This window comes from Bombyx mandarina, chromosome 15 (genome assembly GCF_030267445.1).
Source record: "Bombyx mandarina strain Sakado chromosome 15, ASM3026744v2".
Lineage (NCBI taxonomy): Eukaryota > Metazoa > Arthropoda > Insecta > Lepidoptera > Bombycidae > Bombyx > Bombyx mandarina.
This window is the reverse complement of record NC_143221.1, coordinates 16,855,571-16,869,378: the sequence shown is the minus strand read 5'-3', so window position 1 is coordinate 16,869,378 and position 13,808 is coordinate 16,855,571. Positions and strand designations below refer to the sequence as shown.

Genomic DNA, 13,808 nt, shown 5'->3' with positions numbered 1-13,808 from the left:
ACAAAAGTCAACTACTGTTTGCACTCATCGCAAAGGGATTGGTCTCTTCCAACGCTTACAAAGCGTCCGTCGTTGGGCGGGCGGGCCCGGAATCAGCGCGTACGTTGTCCACTGTCGTAAGCGTTTCTGATACTTATTATAATATTATGGAGCACTCTGTACATTGTTTGCCGTGTGCCCTCGATATACAGTCCGGATGCAGCTTGGCCAGTTGCTTATATAAATATAAATGTACACATAATATATTATACAACAATACCGGCTGTACTAAGTGTAACACCCGTTGATCTGCTGATCCCAACTTTTTTTTTATTGCTTAGATGGGTGGACGAGCTCACAGCCCATCTGGTGTTAAGTGGTTACTGGAGCCCACAAACATCTACAACGAAAATGCGCCACCCACCTTGAGATATAAGTTCTAAGATCTCAGTATAGTTACAACGGCTGCCCCACCCTCCAAACCGAAACGCATTACTGCTTCACGGTAGAAGTAGGCGGGGAAGTGGTACCTACCTGTGCGGAATCACAGGCCATCATGCCACCCGTAATAACGCAAATTATAGTTCTGCGGGTTTGATTTTAATTAACTTAACACCAGGTGGGCTGGTAGCTCGTCCACCCATTTAAGCAATATATTTTTTTTAATAATAATAATATTTTATTATTGATTAAGCACATTGGTTGAAGCTAGTCCGGTACTCCGCCACCGGTGCTAAGTTGCCTGCATGTTGCCATAAATCGTTACTGTATTGTATTGACGTACCTACACACATACCTACCTAGATACAAGAATTGTACAAAATTTAATGCCGAGCTGGAAAGGGAGCAAGAACGCATCAATCACAATAAACCAACAAACATAACACACCCAATAAGAACAAGAAGATGAAAACAAGTCGACCGAGTCCGCACGGGTGGGTACCACCACCCTGTCTATTTCTGCCGTAAAGCAGTAATGCGTTTCGGTTTGAAGGGTGGGGCAGCCGTTGTAACTTACTTGAGACCTTAGAACTTATATCTCAAGGTGGGTGGCGCATTTACGCTGTGGATGTCTATGGGCTCCAGTAACCACTTAACACCAGGTGGTCCGTGAGCTCGTCCACCCATCTAAGCAATAAATAAATAAATAAAACTTGAAAATGTACAAGTCTTCATAAAAATCTACTTTTTTTTTGTTTATATTTATTTTATTGATTATATAATTTTGAATATTATGGTATTCCTGTTTGAGACGGAAGCTAAATTAATCAAATATTATTGACACACACTCATGCGCGCTCACACACGCTCACGCACACTCGCACTCCGCGATGAAGTCTGAGGTGGAGTTGTTAATGTTATTCTGAGCGCTTCGCACTCAGCGTGCGGTGTGGTTAACCTACACGAAGAATATAAATAGTATATAATAGGGAAGTCAACACTTCTTGTGCAATAATACAAAGCTGAGAGCAGCATAACAATATAATAAACCTTCAGTACTTGAGTGTGTGTGTGCTTAAATATTTATATTCATTTTATCCTTATTTTAAAAATGTCTTGTGAGGTTAAGTCGCAACATGAATCACGCCAATTTACTTTGTGGTGACTCTGGGCTCTGTACCACTTAAAGCCAGATCGACTGTGAATACGTTCACACATCAATTTAAAAGAAGAAGAAAAAAAGCGTGTGGCAGAAACAAAGATAATGGAGTGTTTTTTTGTCTTTTTTTTTTATATTCGAGTGTTTGTTGATTTATAGTCTTGTTCGATTGCGCATCACGAAAAAACTGAATATTTTATTTCTATATTATGTCAACAGTAATCAGAATAATAATTGGATTAATTACGTAGGCAGTTAAATCTATCTAATCTAACATTTACATGTTGAATATTTTGTTGTTTGAAAAGTTGGAGTCGTGGTGCGACCTTTTGTCCTTGATGTCGAGGTTCATTAAGGTTTCAACCAAACAGTGTATTTTATTCCAACATTAACTTAATCCTTATAATGAGCTGTTTTAGGCTACAAGAGGCTTAAACCTTACATTATAGTTTTGGTAATGTTGCAACCGAGAAACGTTACGCCTACCACGTACTACGTCAGCTGCTGAACCGACCCTCGTCATGAGGTGCCTGCCTATGAGCGCAATTTTTTATTTATTTTTTATTGCTTAGATGTGTGGACGATCTCACAGCCCACCTGATGTTAGCCCATAGACATCCACAACGTAAATGCGCCACCCACCTTGAGATATAAGTTGTAAGGTCTCAAGTATAGTTACACAGTTACAGTTCACATCAGGTACGGTTCATTCGTGTCCCTTGTAACTATCGCTTGTGTTGTAATGTGGTAGTAAGCTTTCACAAGTAATAGCCATTAGAGTCCATTAAGATCACAACTACTTGTCTTGAGAACGAACTGCTTGACTGAACGAACACATGACTGCAGCGCGGCAGTGACAAGAGAGATGGCGACACATACTCACCCATGAGGGGTTCATATATTAGAAGATATTACTTCTTTAATATGAAAATCGTTTCAATTGTTAAATAGATCTGTATTTAATTATAAATGATCAGATTCCAATGCACCGAGCGTGTTGTGGATTAGTATATGTATGTATGTATGTACGTACGTTTGTGTGCGGTGGTAGGTAAACACATGCACATACATGCACCGCACAGTGCACAGTGTGCAGCGGGCGACCCGGGGCCCGGGGGTGAGGCGCGGGGCGAGGGGCGCGGGGCGGCGTGCGTCAGTTAACGAGCGAGCTCGTTAGTGACTGCGTTGATTCACCCCATCGTTTTAGCTATGTTTTGGTAGGTGTACTGTGCAGTGCAATAAATACAGTTCCGTATTACACACTCGCGCGACTTTTTGTCGACTAACCTAACGATACGTAACGTGAACATAACATAGCGTGAGGCCTTAGATGACGTGCCGCGACGACCTCACGGGCGCACTGGCGGCGCACGTCAGCGCGCTGATAATATCGAACCATGAATGAATAGGAGTTACGCGAATGTTGTCCGATAACAAGATCGGCAGATAAATATAGCGCATATATAGCTGTATGGGTGGTGTGTGCTGATAGATGTGCGGAGGGAGATACTCACTGCTCGAGGTGGTGGTGATGGTCGTGCGAGTAGGGAGGCGGCGGCGCGTAGTGCTCGTAGTGGAGGGGCGCCGGCGGGCGGTAGTCGTCGCGGCGCTCCGGCGAGGGGCTGAGCTCGGGACTCCGGCGCAGGTAGACGCCGTCGGTGGAGGCGGCGCCCGGGGTCGGCGGCTTGAAGAGCGCGTCGTCGAGGTGCGCGTAGGGCTGCATGTCGCGCGCGTGTGCGGGCCGCAGCTCCTGGTAGCTGCGCGCCGCCGGCGACAGCCCGCCTCCGGCCCCGGGGGCGTAGCCGCACTCCGCCGCGCCTTCTGCGACACACACGCGCACCAACTCACTCACACGCGAACATCTCTCTCAACCTCAACGCAATCGACGCAATCGACGCTCACTCAGCCTTCTCAGAGACTACACTACACTACGAGTACGAGTATGTAGCATCATGAAATTGAATCGTCCAAATGCGAAACGCTCCTCACCGCGGTCCACTATTATATTATTTTGTACAGTATACCTACATACTCGTGCAGGGTTACATGTGGCAGTTCTTTGCGTCACGTTTCGTCGAGACCGTGTTATTTAGAACAAATGACTTTGCCATTCATTTTGTCATCTAATGGTAATGATCGTTATTCGTTTCAGAAAATTAGATAGAAAGTTTCCGATTGTTATCGCGGGCTCTCATTAATAGCTGTTTGTTGTAAATTAGTAGATGAAAGCAAAGCACGTTAATATTGTTTGGGCACTAATGTGTTGGGGGAGCAGAGAGGCCTAGCGACGAGTGCGTTGACGACGGCCCATTAGCGTTTACTGCCGAGGTACTTACTGCTGCACTGCGCACCGACTCCACGGCAGTCGCCGCGACAATCAGCACTCAGGAGGCTCAGAGTCAGTAGCCAGCACATCAAATATTATGAACACCGTGCGCCTGTTACTCGGCTAAGGAGACACCTCATCAACGCGTCGGGATCGCATCTGACGAACGTTACGCAAAACACGTTGCCACTGACCAACTCACCAGTGAGGAGAACATATGGATTATGGAGGGTCTATAACTAAGCAGTTGACGAACTTTGCGATGAGAGACGGTGCCGCGTCTGATGAACTCTCTCACTGATGGTAAAAGTGCACTAACGTGCGAACGGTTGCTTACCTTTCATACAGTTGTTGTTGATCTCAGCTATGAGTGTTTCCAAGTCGATAGAGAAGGCCTTGTCCCAGGAAGAGGGCCAGGCGTCGTGCAGCATGCTGAGCACGGAGAACAAACACATGCGCTCGGGGCGAGAGTCGCGCGGTAACTAACGGACGACCCGCACCACCGGGCCGCGCCGGCGAGCCCACCCCACGACTACCCCTACGTCCCCTACACACGCACACACTGCCAGACTGCCACATGTACCTACTCACCTACTTACTTACAATCCGTACATGGGTGCATGGGTACCGTCATCGTGTCCTACCTTTAGTACATAGACGCCGTGCGTTGCTGCGTTGCTGCGTTAATAGACTGGAACGAGCGAGCCCACGACATGTTCGCATTACAAATCACACGTGACATACCTATTTCATTTATTTACGCCTTATACAGTAGAAAATACGACTTGATATTACTTAACGCTACGAGCATATCTACCAGTATTTACGGAAACGAATCCTCCACATTATTACTAGGTATACAAATATTATGTGTATGGATGACTTATATTCGTTTGCATTGCCTTGTGCGTTACTGCAGTGCGGACGGATCCGACGCTACGCATGGGTACCATCGGGAGCATTGTGCATTGTGTTCCTTCCTCTGCATTTTGTTTAGGTGCTCATTCGCTTTTTGGATATTATGATCAATATTATGAGAACAAGGAGACAGTCAAAGCAATGAGCATCGTGACCGCAAGTAGCCAGCGGTGTGTGAATGCGCGGAGAGGTGCAGCGGTCAATGAGCCCGCTCGCTGGACCGGCGGCGGCCGTCAGCTGACAACGCGGCGGTGGAGATAAGGTATCAGCACGTGCGCGCCTTATCTGATAACATCTCCCGACCTACGCTACTCTCGTCTGCGCTCTAAGCACAACCTTATCAACGGCACTCTTACGCACACTGTGCTAATCATTCTTATCTGCCATTCTTAAGTTAGAGCCGGTCTTCTTGGTCGACCACGTTCAGCGCGAGAAGTCCGGAGTGGGCACCGCGAGGAGCGCCGCGGGTACGAGTGACAATGAACTGACAAACGCTCCAATATTATATCTAGAGGCCAGACTAATTACCCTGATAAGGTGTTGCGTGGTGCTCACGGTGTCAAGCGTGCCAGGAGTGCGAACAGTGCTCCCGGTAGACTTATATACATCCTAATAATAGAATACTCATTGGAACGGTGACAAGCCGATCTCTCTCATAGGTTTCACTACAAACAAGTAGAGTGAAAAAACCGTCGTCGCGTCCTCGATGTTACGAGCAGCAATAAATAATGTAGACGTTTTAAGTAGGTGTCGAAGCATCCCGGTCCTTAGAATGTTTCTGTGAAGTGCGGCCGGCGCGGCGTCCGTGGAGGGTTCCGCCGCGAGCCGGCCGCATGTGCACGGTCGACCTCTCCTGGAAACTATTCATTGTGTCGCGTTAGCGGTAAAACTATTATAAATCACACTAAAGCACGTGTTAAGTCGAGATGTTGGCGCGGTTTGTGCCTGAAAAAAGTGTTGTGACAGCGCGCGGGTCGGGCGCGCTAATCCTCCGCGACCTACGTAAACAAACCCGGGCGACAACTGATGCTCTGTAGCGGCCCGGGCACCATGGGGCCGGCTTTGTTTTTGCTGTCGCATTGTTTCGGCGTCGCTTTCGATTATGTCACAACTAAATAAACACTGACGTACATTATCTGTCCGATGAGGCATTCCCACTCAATCAAACAAACCCAGGGAACCCTTCAGTGCTAAACGGATTATATTTCACTTTAGAAAGTGGGAATTGTTTTTGAACAGCTTTTGAGGATGTTTGTCAAAATATTGTGCCAATTTCTGATCCCGATGTGTTCAATGAATGTCAACTAAGCCTGAACGACTGGTATGACAAGTGAAAACGGTATACATAAATAAACAATATTCTCCCAAAAGGTATTTAATAAGTGTCGGTGGACAGACAAGCTCAGGGCCCACCTGTTGCTAAGTGACTCTCGGAGGCCAAACACACCATATTTTAACATGCTATATATAACTCAATAGAAATCTACAGAAGTTTCTTCAAATCGAAGGGCATGTAGCATGCCATACATAACAGTTGCATAGGCTCTCGTCCCGTCTTACTTATTACTACCACTCGTGAGCACCCGCTCCGGGTAGAAATACTAAATGAAATACTTCCGCTGTGGACTGATGGTGGGACGTAGCAAAAGGTGGCCGAAGTCGCGATGTCGCGTATCTGTTGTACGAAACTCTTTTATAAGTTCCCACGCAAGATGAATCAACAATTAAAATGCAACAATAGGAATACTGAGCCGATTTGTGGTTGCCTTGAACGCATCGCTAATGAGTCGTCGTGAGCCGAAGTCGCACCCCAACCCCCGCCCGCCCCGCTGCGCGCTCCCCTTTTGCATTATCCTATTTCTAGAAAGTGAACATTTCTTTGTTTTAGACAATAAGGTGTATTGAATGAATCACTACTTGTACAGTGGAAAAGTATTATCTAGTTAGGCCCTTGCATTGTTTCACTCTTACCTACCGCATCGCTGGACTATTGTTGTTTTGCAACTCTTAGTACACTCACAATCCACTATGTACAATGTTATGTTAAATTAGTTAATTTCTAGTTGACTGAAGTGTGTCTAACATGAAATGTGTATATTGGTGTACATTGTACTCGATCAGCTTGTACCGCGCAGTGTGCATGTGGCCTTAGGTGCGTCTCGCGTCTAATTATATACTTTAAATTTATGTTCGCAGAAGGCAACATTCGGCCTAGCTGACGGTAAGTGCAACGATCTCGCAACGCGAAATACGAGTAAATGGTCATTTTACGGCTTCCGAAATATCGTAAGTACGATCGGAACCAAAAATCAGACCTGGCAGCTTCCATTTTAATAATTGACGTATTAAGACTAGAGGAAGCATTTATGCTTTTAAACGACACGCGGCCTTTAGTACTGTACCTGCTCCTGGTCTGTGTACTGTCCGTAGAGCTGACAGCCGGCGCGGCGCGGCGCGGCTGTGCCAATACTACTGCTACTTATTTCCAAACTAACTGACAACATACGAACTTCGATAGTTCGATAATGCCACTCGCGCTTTCAAAGAGAACGAGATGTAGGTACAGCACACGCCTCGCGCCTCACAGGAATATGCGCTCATAATAAATAATAATTACTTGTCGGGTGTGTGTGCGTGTGTGTAGCGACGTGGCGTGTCCGTGAGTGGGTGTCCGCGGTGGTTAATCGTTAATTGGCTGCCTTTTAGTTCATTTACTTTATTTTTTTAGCAATGTAATTAATGAATATGATATATTTTGACCTTGTTTAAGACGTCTCTAGTTGTTGTTAAGTGGCAAGATGACGGAGGGTTACATTCTCACTGGGTCCGTTCAACATATGGACTTCTACAAATATTAATTAATGTTAAGAATGCGATAATAATACATTTACTGTCTTATATAAATAAATCTCTTATGTACAAAAATACTAATTGGAAATTGGAAAATAGCACGAGAAAGTGAAAAGGGGGTGCCCCTTCACTGAGCTGATGCTGACCGACAACAAATAGTTCAAACAGCGCTGATGCTCGGTCACCCCCGTAACCCCGCGGAGCTTCAAGGGATGTGAGGACCCACGGAGTACCCGCGTAGCTAAGTATCATTACATATCAGTAAACTATGGTGATAAACAGCCGTCGTGGCCTAAAGGATAAGACGTCCGGTGCATTCGTGTTGAGCGATGCAACGGTGTTCGAATCCCAGGCGGGTACTAATTTTTCTAATGAAATACGTACTGAACAAATGTTCACGATTGACTTCCACGGTGAAGGAATGACATAGTGTAATAAAAATCGAACCCGCAAGTTATAATTTGCGTAATCACTGGTGGTAGGACCTCTTGGGAGTCCGCGCGGGTAGGTACCACCATCCTGCCTATTTCTGCCGTGAAGCAGTAACGCGTTTCGGCTTGAAGGATGGGGCAGCCGTTGTAAGTATACTCAGACCCTAGAACTCATATTTCAAGGTGGGTGGCGGTATTTACGTTGTAGATGTCTATGGGCTTCAGTAATCACTTAACAACAGATGGACTATAAAAAAGTTGCGTTGTAAAGCTCGCGTTCATAGAGCAGGCGCGAACACATTATTTGTAACAAAAAAGAAAAAAAAATACCTTTTAATTCCTTGGAGCCGAACCATCCCTATCCGAAACACACATACAATGAAAGCAACCCCTATATAGTCTCCAGCACAATTGGGTCGTCAGGTCTCAGTGGCGGCGGCGGTGGTGGTACACGAGCCCGGCCTGGACCCAACGTATGAATTTGGAATCTATCTTAAATCAAGTATAGTTACAACGGCTGCCTCAGCGTTGTAACTATACTTCAGACCTTAGAACTTATATCTCAAAGTGAGTGGGGCATTTACGTCGTAGATGTCTATGGGCTCCAGTAACCACTTTATACCAGGTGGGCTGTGAGCTCGTCCAACCATCTAAGCAATAAACAAAAATTGAAAAAGAAAAGTTTAAACAAAATTAACTAAAAATGGATACAGTTAATGGAAAGTTACAAAACATATTACGAATCTTTTGTTTACATGTATACATGTAAGGTGTTTGTGTGTGTTTATGTGTGTGTGGTCTTCCAGTATATAACTATTTAGTTCACACTAGACAAGAGCTTTAGTATGATTAAATATTATTTTTATTTCAATTCCACTGTTATCATTATAAATTTCCATAGAAATTTTCCTCTTGACTAACTTTTAATTAAATTTTATTTTGCCTCAGAAGGACTTTTTCTTAGTTCTATTTTTAAGAGGTAGATGTACAATTTGTTATCCTTATCTATTTTGTTATACGGACTACCGAGGCCCGTTGATTGCACAGAGATAGCTTAGGAACAGTACATACTATGTAGTTTCTAGAAACATTTCTGAGGCACGGCAGAAAGAAGCAGTCGGCACTGTCGCCCTGCATGTACCGGGCTCTCATTATAAAACTGGCTCAAAATAATATTGTGTAACTTTTTTTAATATAATTAAATCAAAATCAATAATAAATATCAACTTCAAATACACGACTAAAGACTAAAGATTTAAAAGCCAGGAATAGAAATATATCAATACCTAAAATATTGAAAAAAAAATCCACATAGACGCGTTTCAAAACGTTTTAACTTTACTTAATCATGTTTTCCGAATACTTTATAGGATGGTAAATCTAAGTTGCCATGAACCGATGAAATGTTAAGACATATGTAGGTATACACATACTTATACTATTTGATATATACCAATGTGTACTTTTGTTCAGAACAGGATGCACTACAGTTTTGGTCGTGGGCCCTATTTCTATTAAAATATCATAGAGTTGCTATGTTATTTCCCTAGTACGACGGACCTAATGCAATCATATTTTGCGAGATATAATGTAACAGCTTGCACAGTAAAATAAATCAGTAGACTAGAGTAGGTATACATTCGCTCAGCGACACGTTCCGAAAATATCTGCTCGGTACTTTTCCATGAGATGACGGAGCTAGTTGCCGCCGCTGTATCTCCTCGCTGCTCCGCGACGCGCCGGACGGCAGACACAGACTCACTGCGCCGATCGTACACTACTCAGTTCCGGGTCACAGTGCCCTTAGAACCACTGCTTCGGCAAAAGCAATCCACGCCACGGTGGGAAGTGAAGACTGCGAGGGGAAAACCTATAGGCGGAGTCTCTGAAGTCAGCCTAGATAGAGCCGCCAACTTATACCCCTGAGAGAGTCGTAGGGTAAGAATCAGCGTGGGCCGAGGAGTACTATATTAGGACGCCCGGTGGCTCTGTTAAATCACGCTTGTAAAACTTCTGTGATAATACGTGCTCTTCTTGAGTCTCCCTCGCCGGTCCCTAAGCTAGCATATGAAATGCTCAAAAGCACTTAAGGGGGACCAGGGGTCGGGCAGTAATCCCTTCTTCCTTGCCCGATCAAAGGCTGCGGGTCAAAGCGGAGAGAGAAGAGCTCACTCTCTCGAGCCCCTTTGGATGTATTTGTCATGGAGTCGTGATCAAATCATAACTATTATTGGAACTGAATGTATTTTATATTGTTGTTGCGTCGGAGCCGAGAGGGCGCAGAGGGCGGAGAGAGCGGGGGACGGGGTTGAATTTAAACAAATAATGATATTAATAGTTTTAAGCGCGGAGGCCGGAGGTCGCCGGTTCAGTCGTTATCAGCGCCGCGCCCCGGCCCCCGGCCCCCGCCCCCTCCCCCCGGCGCTCCACACACACGTCCGTCGGTTCGAGTACGTGCCAACCGCACCGCTATTACTTTATTACAACGAAACTGTCGCAACAACTGCAACTCGCGCTTCGTTCGCGCTCATAACATTACAAACAATCGTTCGACACGTGTCCACACATTACTTTATTACGAGTGTATGTATGTATGTATGTGATCGCGGCGTGTTATCGACGAGGCAACTTCAAGGCTGATAAAGTTGATGTGTGGATCTGATCGAGAGCAGAGACTCGCATCGCTATCTCCCTGATGTTCAGTCCGTGGGACACGCCTCAGACGGGTCCTAGCTAGACGTGGCTCAACCGCACACAATATCATAATATTGTAATACACGCTGCTTTATTGTACATATTTCTCGAAAACCAAATAATATTTAAAGTAATGTAAATTAGTTTGAAGAGATAAGAAGTCGAACCGTCGGACTCGCCCTTGACAAACTGTGCCCGGCTTTATCGCCACAACAATAGACAACAATAAGCTTCACAAGTTCTCCACACACTGTAATAGTTCTGTACACACGCGTCTCTCTTGTTTGTAATGCCAATCAATGAAACAGAAGACGATAGACTGATGACATGCTGACGGCAGGGGCTGTGGGAGGTCCCTGGACATCAATTGTTTAGCATAACGAAAGCTACGTAATAATATCACGGAACGTTCGGAAGCAAACAAACGTAGCGGAAATATAATAACCTAACTAATACTAACTGGTTGTCTTTAAGTTTATATACATACGTTCAGATATTCTTCTACGTATAACACACCACGATTCATAAAGTCTACTTTTGTTCTCTCACATCAAAGTTAAATACAAGCTTTTCCCATTTGTCTATCGTAACTGGATTTTTATGTGTGACATGGACATCGGAAATATACAAGAATGGCTGTGATTGGAAATCCAGACTCTGTGAGATACTAGTTGAAGTCAGTAGTTGTTAGCTGCGTCCAGATGGTGCTAGATTAGATCAGATTAGCAAAGTTTCCGGCTAGAGTCGCTCCCGCGGCGGCAGAGCGCTCTCGCAGCCGCTCTCAATGCGGCGCTGTCCTTCGGACCGTATGGACGATGAGTGAGGGACATCTAAGTTGCAGGTTGTTGCTACGGTACCTGTACTGTCAGCACGTAACTGAACTGAACTAACTATTCCGGCCACGGCGGCGCAACCAGTTGGAATTGGAATATTTATAGTTTGATCAATGAGGAGTTGTTACTCCGAGGCTCTCTAATGTTCCATCCACATTCTGCAGACTCACTTAATCGTCTACAAAATGGACTATTGGACAAAAAATAAGGAAATGAAACGCAAAAGGATTAGTGCTCGTCAGCATCATTAGTGTCTGCAGCATCCTGTGGAAAGGATTTCCTCATCGCAGATATTTGTAAACACTAGATTTAATTCAGATGACCGCTCCACTGGATATTGTTCCATGCCAAACAAGATTCAAAGAATCTCAAATTTGAATTGAACATTCTTATTACTTTGTTCAATGTGCACAAAACACCCGCCAGATTCCACTGTTGAATTACCTCTAAAGTCTAAGATTTTTTTGTTTTGATGAGTTTTAACGCGTATGCTATGTAAACCTATTTCTTGATATTTTTGAGTTCTTGAATATTTTTTTATTTTTGACGAAGTGTAGTTTTACTTTGACCCGTATCGTATAGATAAAGTTCAGCGAGGTGGGATATGCGGAAGTCGTTGAACCATTACGTCTTGTTGGACGGCTCGTTCGAGGACTTGTTGAAGGGCTCGCACTCTGCTGGCTGGTGACCCTTATGTCTGTATCGGAAGATCCGTTTTAGTCCGTTTTTCACAGTCATCAGAAGAATCGGCGAAATAAAGTCTTGCTTGGCGTCTCTAGCCCATGTAGCGGCCGTGTGCAATAATTACCCTAGCGCCCTCCAGTAAGCGCGAGGCCAAAATAGTGATCTGTAAGTACCGAGACCGGCGCCCACATCCTGCACCGTAGCTAAAGCCGTCTCTCGTCTTACCGTTTCTCGTCGAACCTGTCGCTTGCGACGAAAGGCTCGGCGAGTAAATTAACCCACAGACACAGCCCACTGAGTTTCTCGCTGGATCTTCTAGGTGAGTCGCGTTTCCGATCCAGTGGTAGATTCTGCGAAGCACTGCTCTTGCCAGGGTCATGGTTAGCAACGATAGGTTTGAGCCCTGTGAGCTTACCTACTTGTTAAGGTTACGCTGAAATGGTCTCTCAAGACCATCAGCTTGGGTAGAAAGAAAAAAATCTTACCTTAGAACCTATTTCTAGCTGAATCGATTATGATGTATCTTTTACTTTTTTTTAAAGATGGTGCTTCTCTGGTGGTCATTTAAATATTATCAAGATCTGAGCTGTACTTTTCAAGTTATCCTTAATAATGCATATTTTATGGGCTTCGACTATGCATGTCGATAATATTCTCATTTTATTTTGTTGAAGTCGGTTTTCTTTTTCGTGAACTGACTCATTTAGCGTTTTCATTTTCATTTTCATTACATTAAGAATTCCGCATGAAATAAATATAGAAGAAATAATAAAGCGCGTCGGTCTGGAGCGACAACCTCGTGCCCGCATGGCGCGGTCTGTCCGAGCCACTCACTATTGTCGTACGTTCCTTGAGACTTCTCTAAAACCCAAAATAAATGTTTGTATAAATGTTTACATACAGTAAAGAGGTAAGTAACTCTTTCACGAATTAAAAAGCTGCATTTGTCTCTGAAATTTAAAAACCAAAAAACCTACGGTAATTAGTAGGTACATATTTTTTCGCACAAAAATTAATTTCCCAAAAAAGTATGGGGCACTCTCCGTCAGGCCAGCGCAGGCGACCTCTTCAAAATAGCCGGAAGGGAACCGACGGCGCAGTGCCACCACTGCGCTGACCCCGACGAGGATGACACAGCGGAACATACATTGGCGCGTTGCTCTGGATCCGACGAGCAAGGCGCCGCCCTCGTCGCGGTCATAGGAGAGGACCTCTCGCTGCCGCGCGTCGTGGCTACGATGCTCGGCAGCGACGCGTCCTGGAAGGCGATGCTCGACTTCTGCGAGTCCACCATCTCGCAGAAGGAGGCGGCGGAACGAGAGAGGGAGAGCTCTTCCCTTTCCGCACCGATCCGTCGCCGTCGAGCCGGGGGCCGGAGGCGGGGGGAATACGCCCGTACGTCCCGGCCCCTGTAGGTGGCGGCCTCCCCCCGGTAAACGTCACGGGGCGACCTGAGGGGGTGAGGCCGCGCGGCACGCTACCAGCACTCTAGC

General features: G+C 45.3%; 1 protein-coding gene across 3 annotated transcripts in view; it reads right to left on the bottom strand.

The window, feature by feature from the left end:
- Positions 1–5,609, bottom strand: part of Gata-beta (transcription factor BCFI) — a 28,742-nt gene extending 23,133 nt beyond the window's left edge. For 2 of the 3 annotated variants that reach the window (XM_028182700.2, XM_089733376.1), the window contains exons 1-2: positions 4,243–5,609; positions 3,094–3,400 (exon numbers count right to left, since the gene is read on the bottom strand). In XM_028182700.2, the coding sequence (XP_028038501.1) occupies positions 3,094–3,400; positions 4,243–4,360 (425 nt within the window). In that variant the 5' untranslated portion in view covers positions 4,361–5,609. The remainder of the gene's footprint in view (positions 1–3,093; positions 3,401–4,242) is intronic. The other variant, XM_089733377.1, reaches the window with a different exon arrangement.
- Between the last annotated feature and the right edge of the window lie 8,199 nt (positions 5,610–13,808).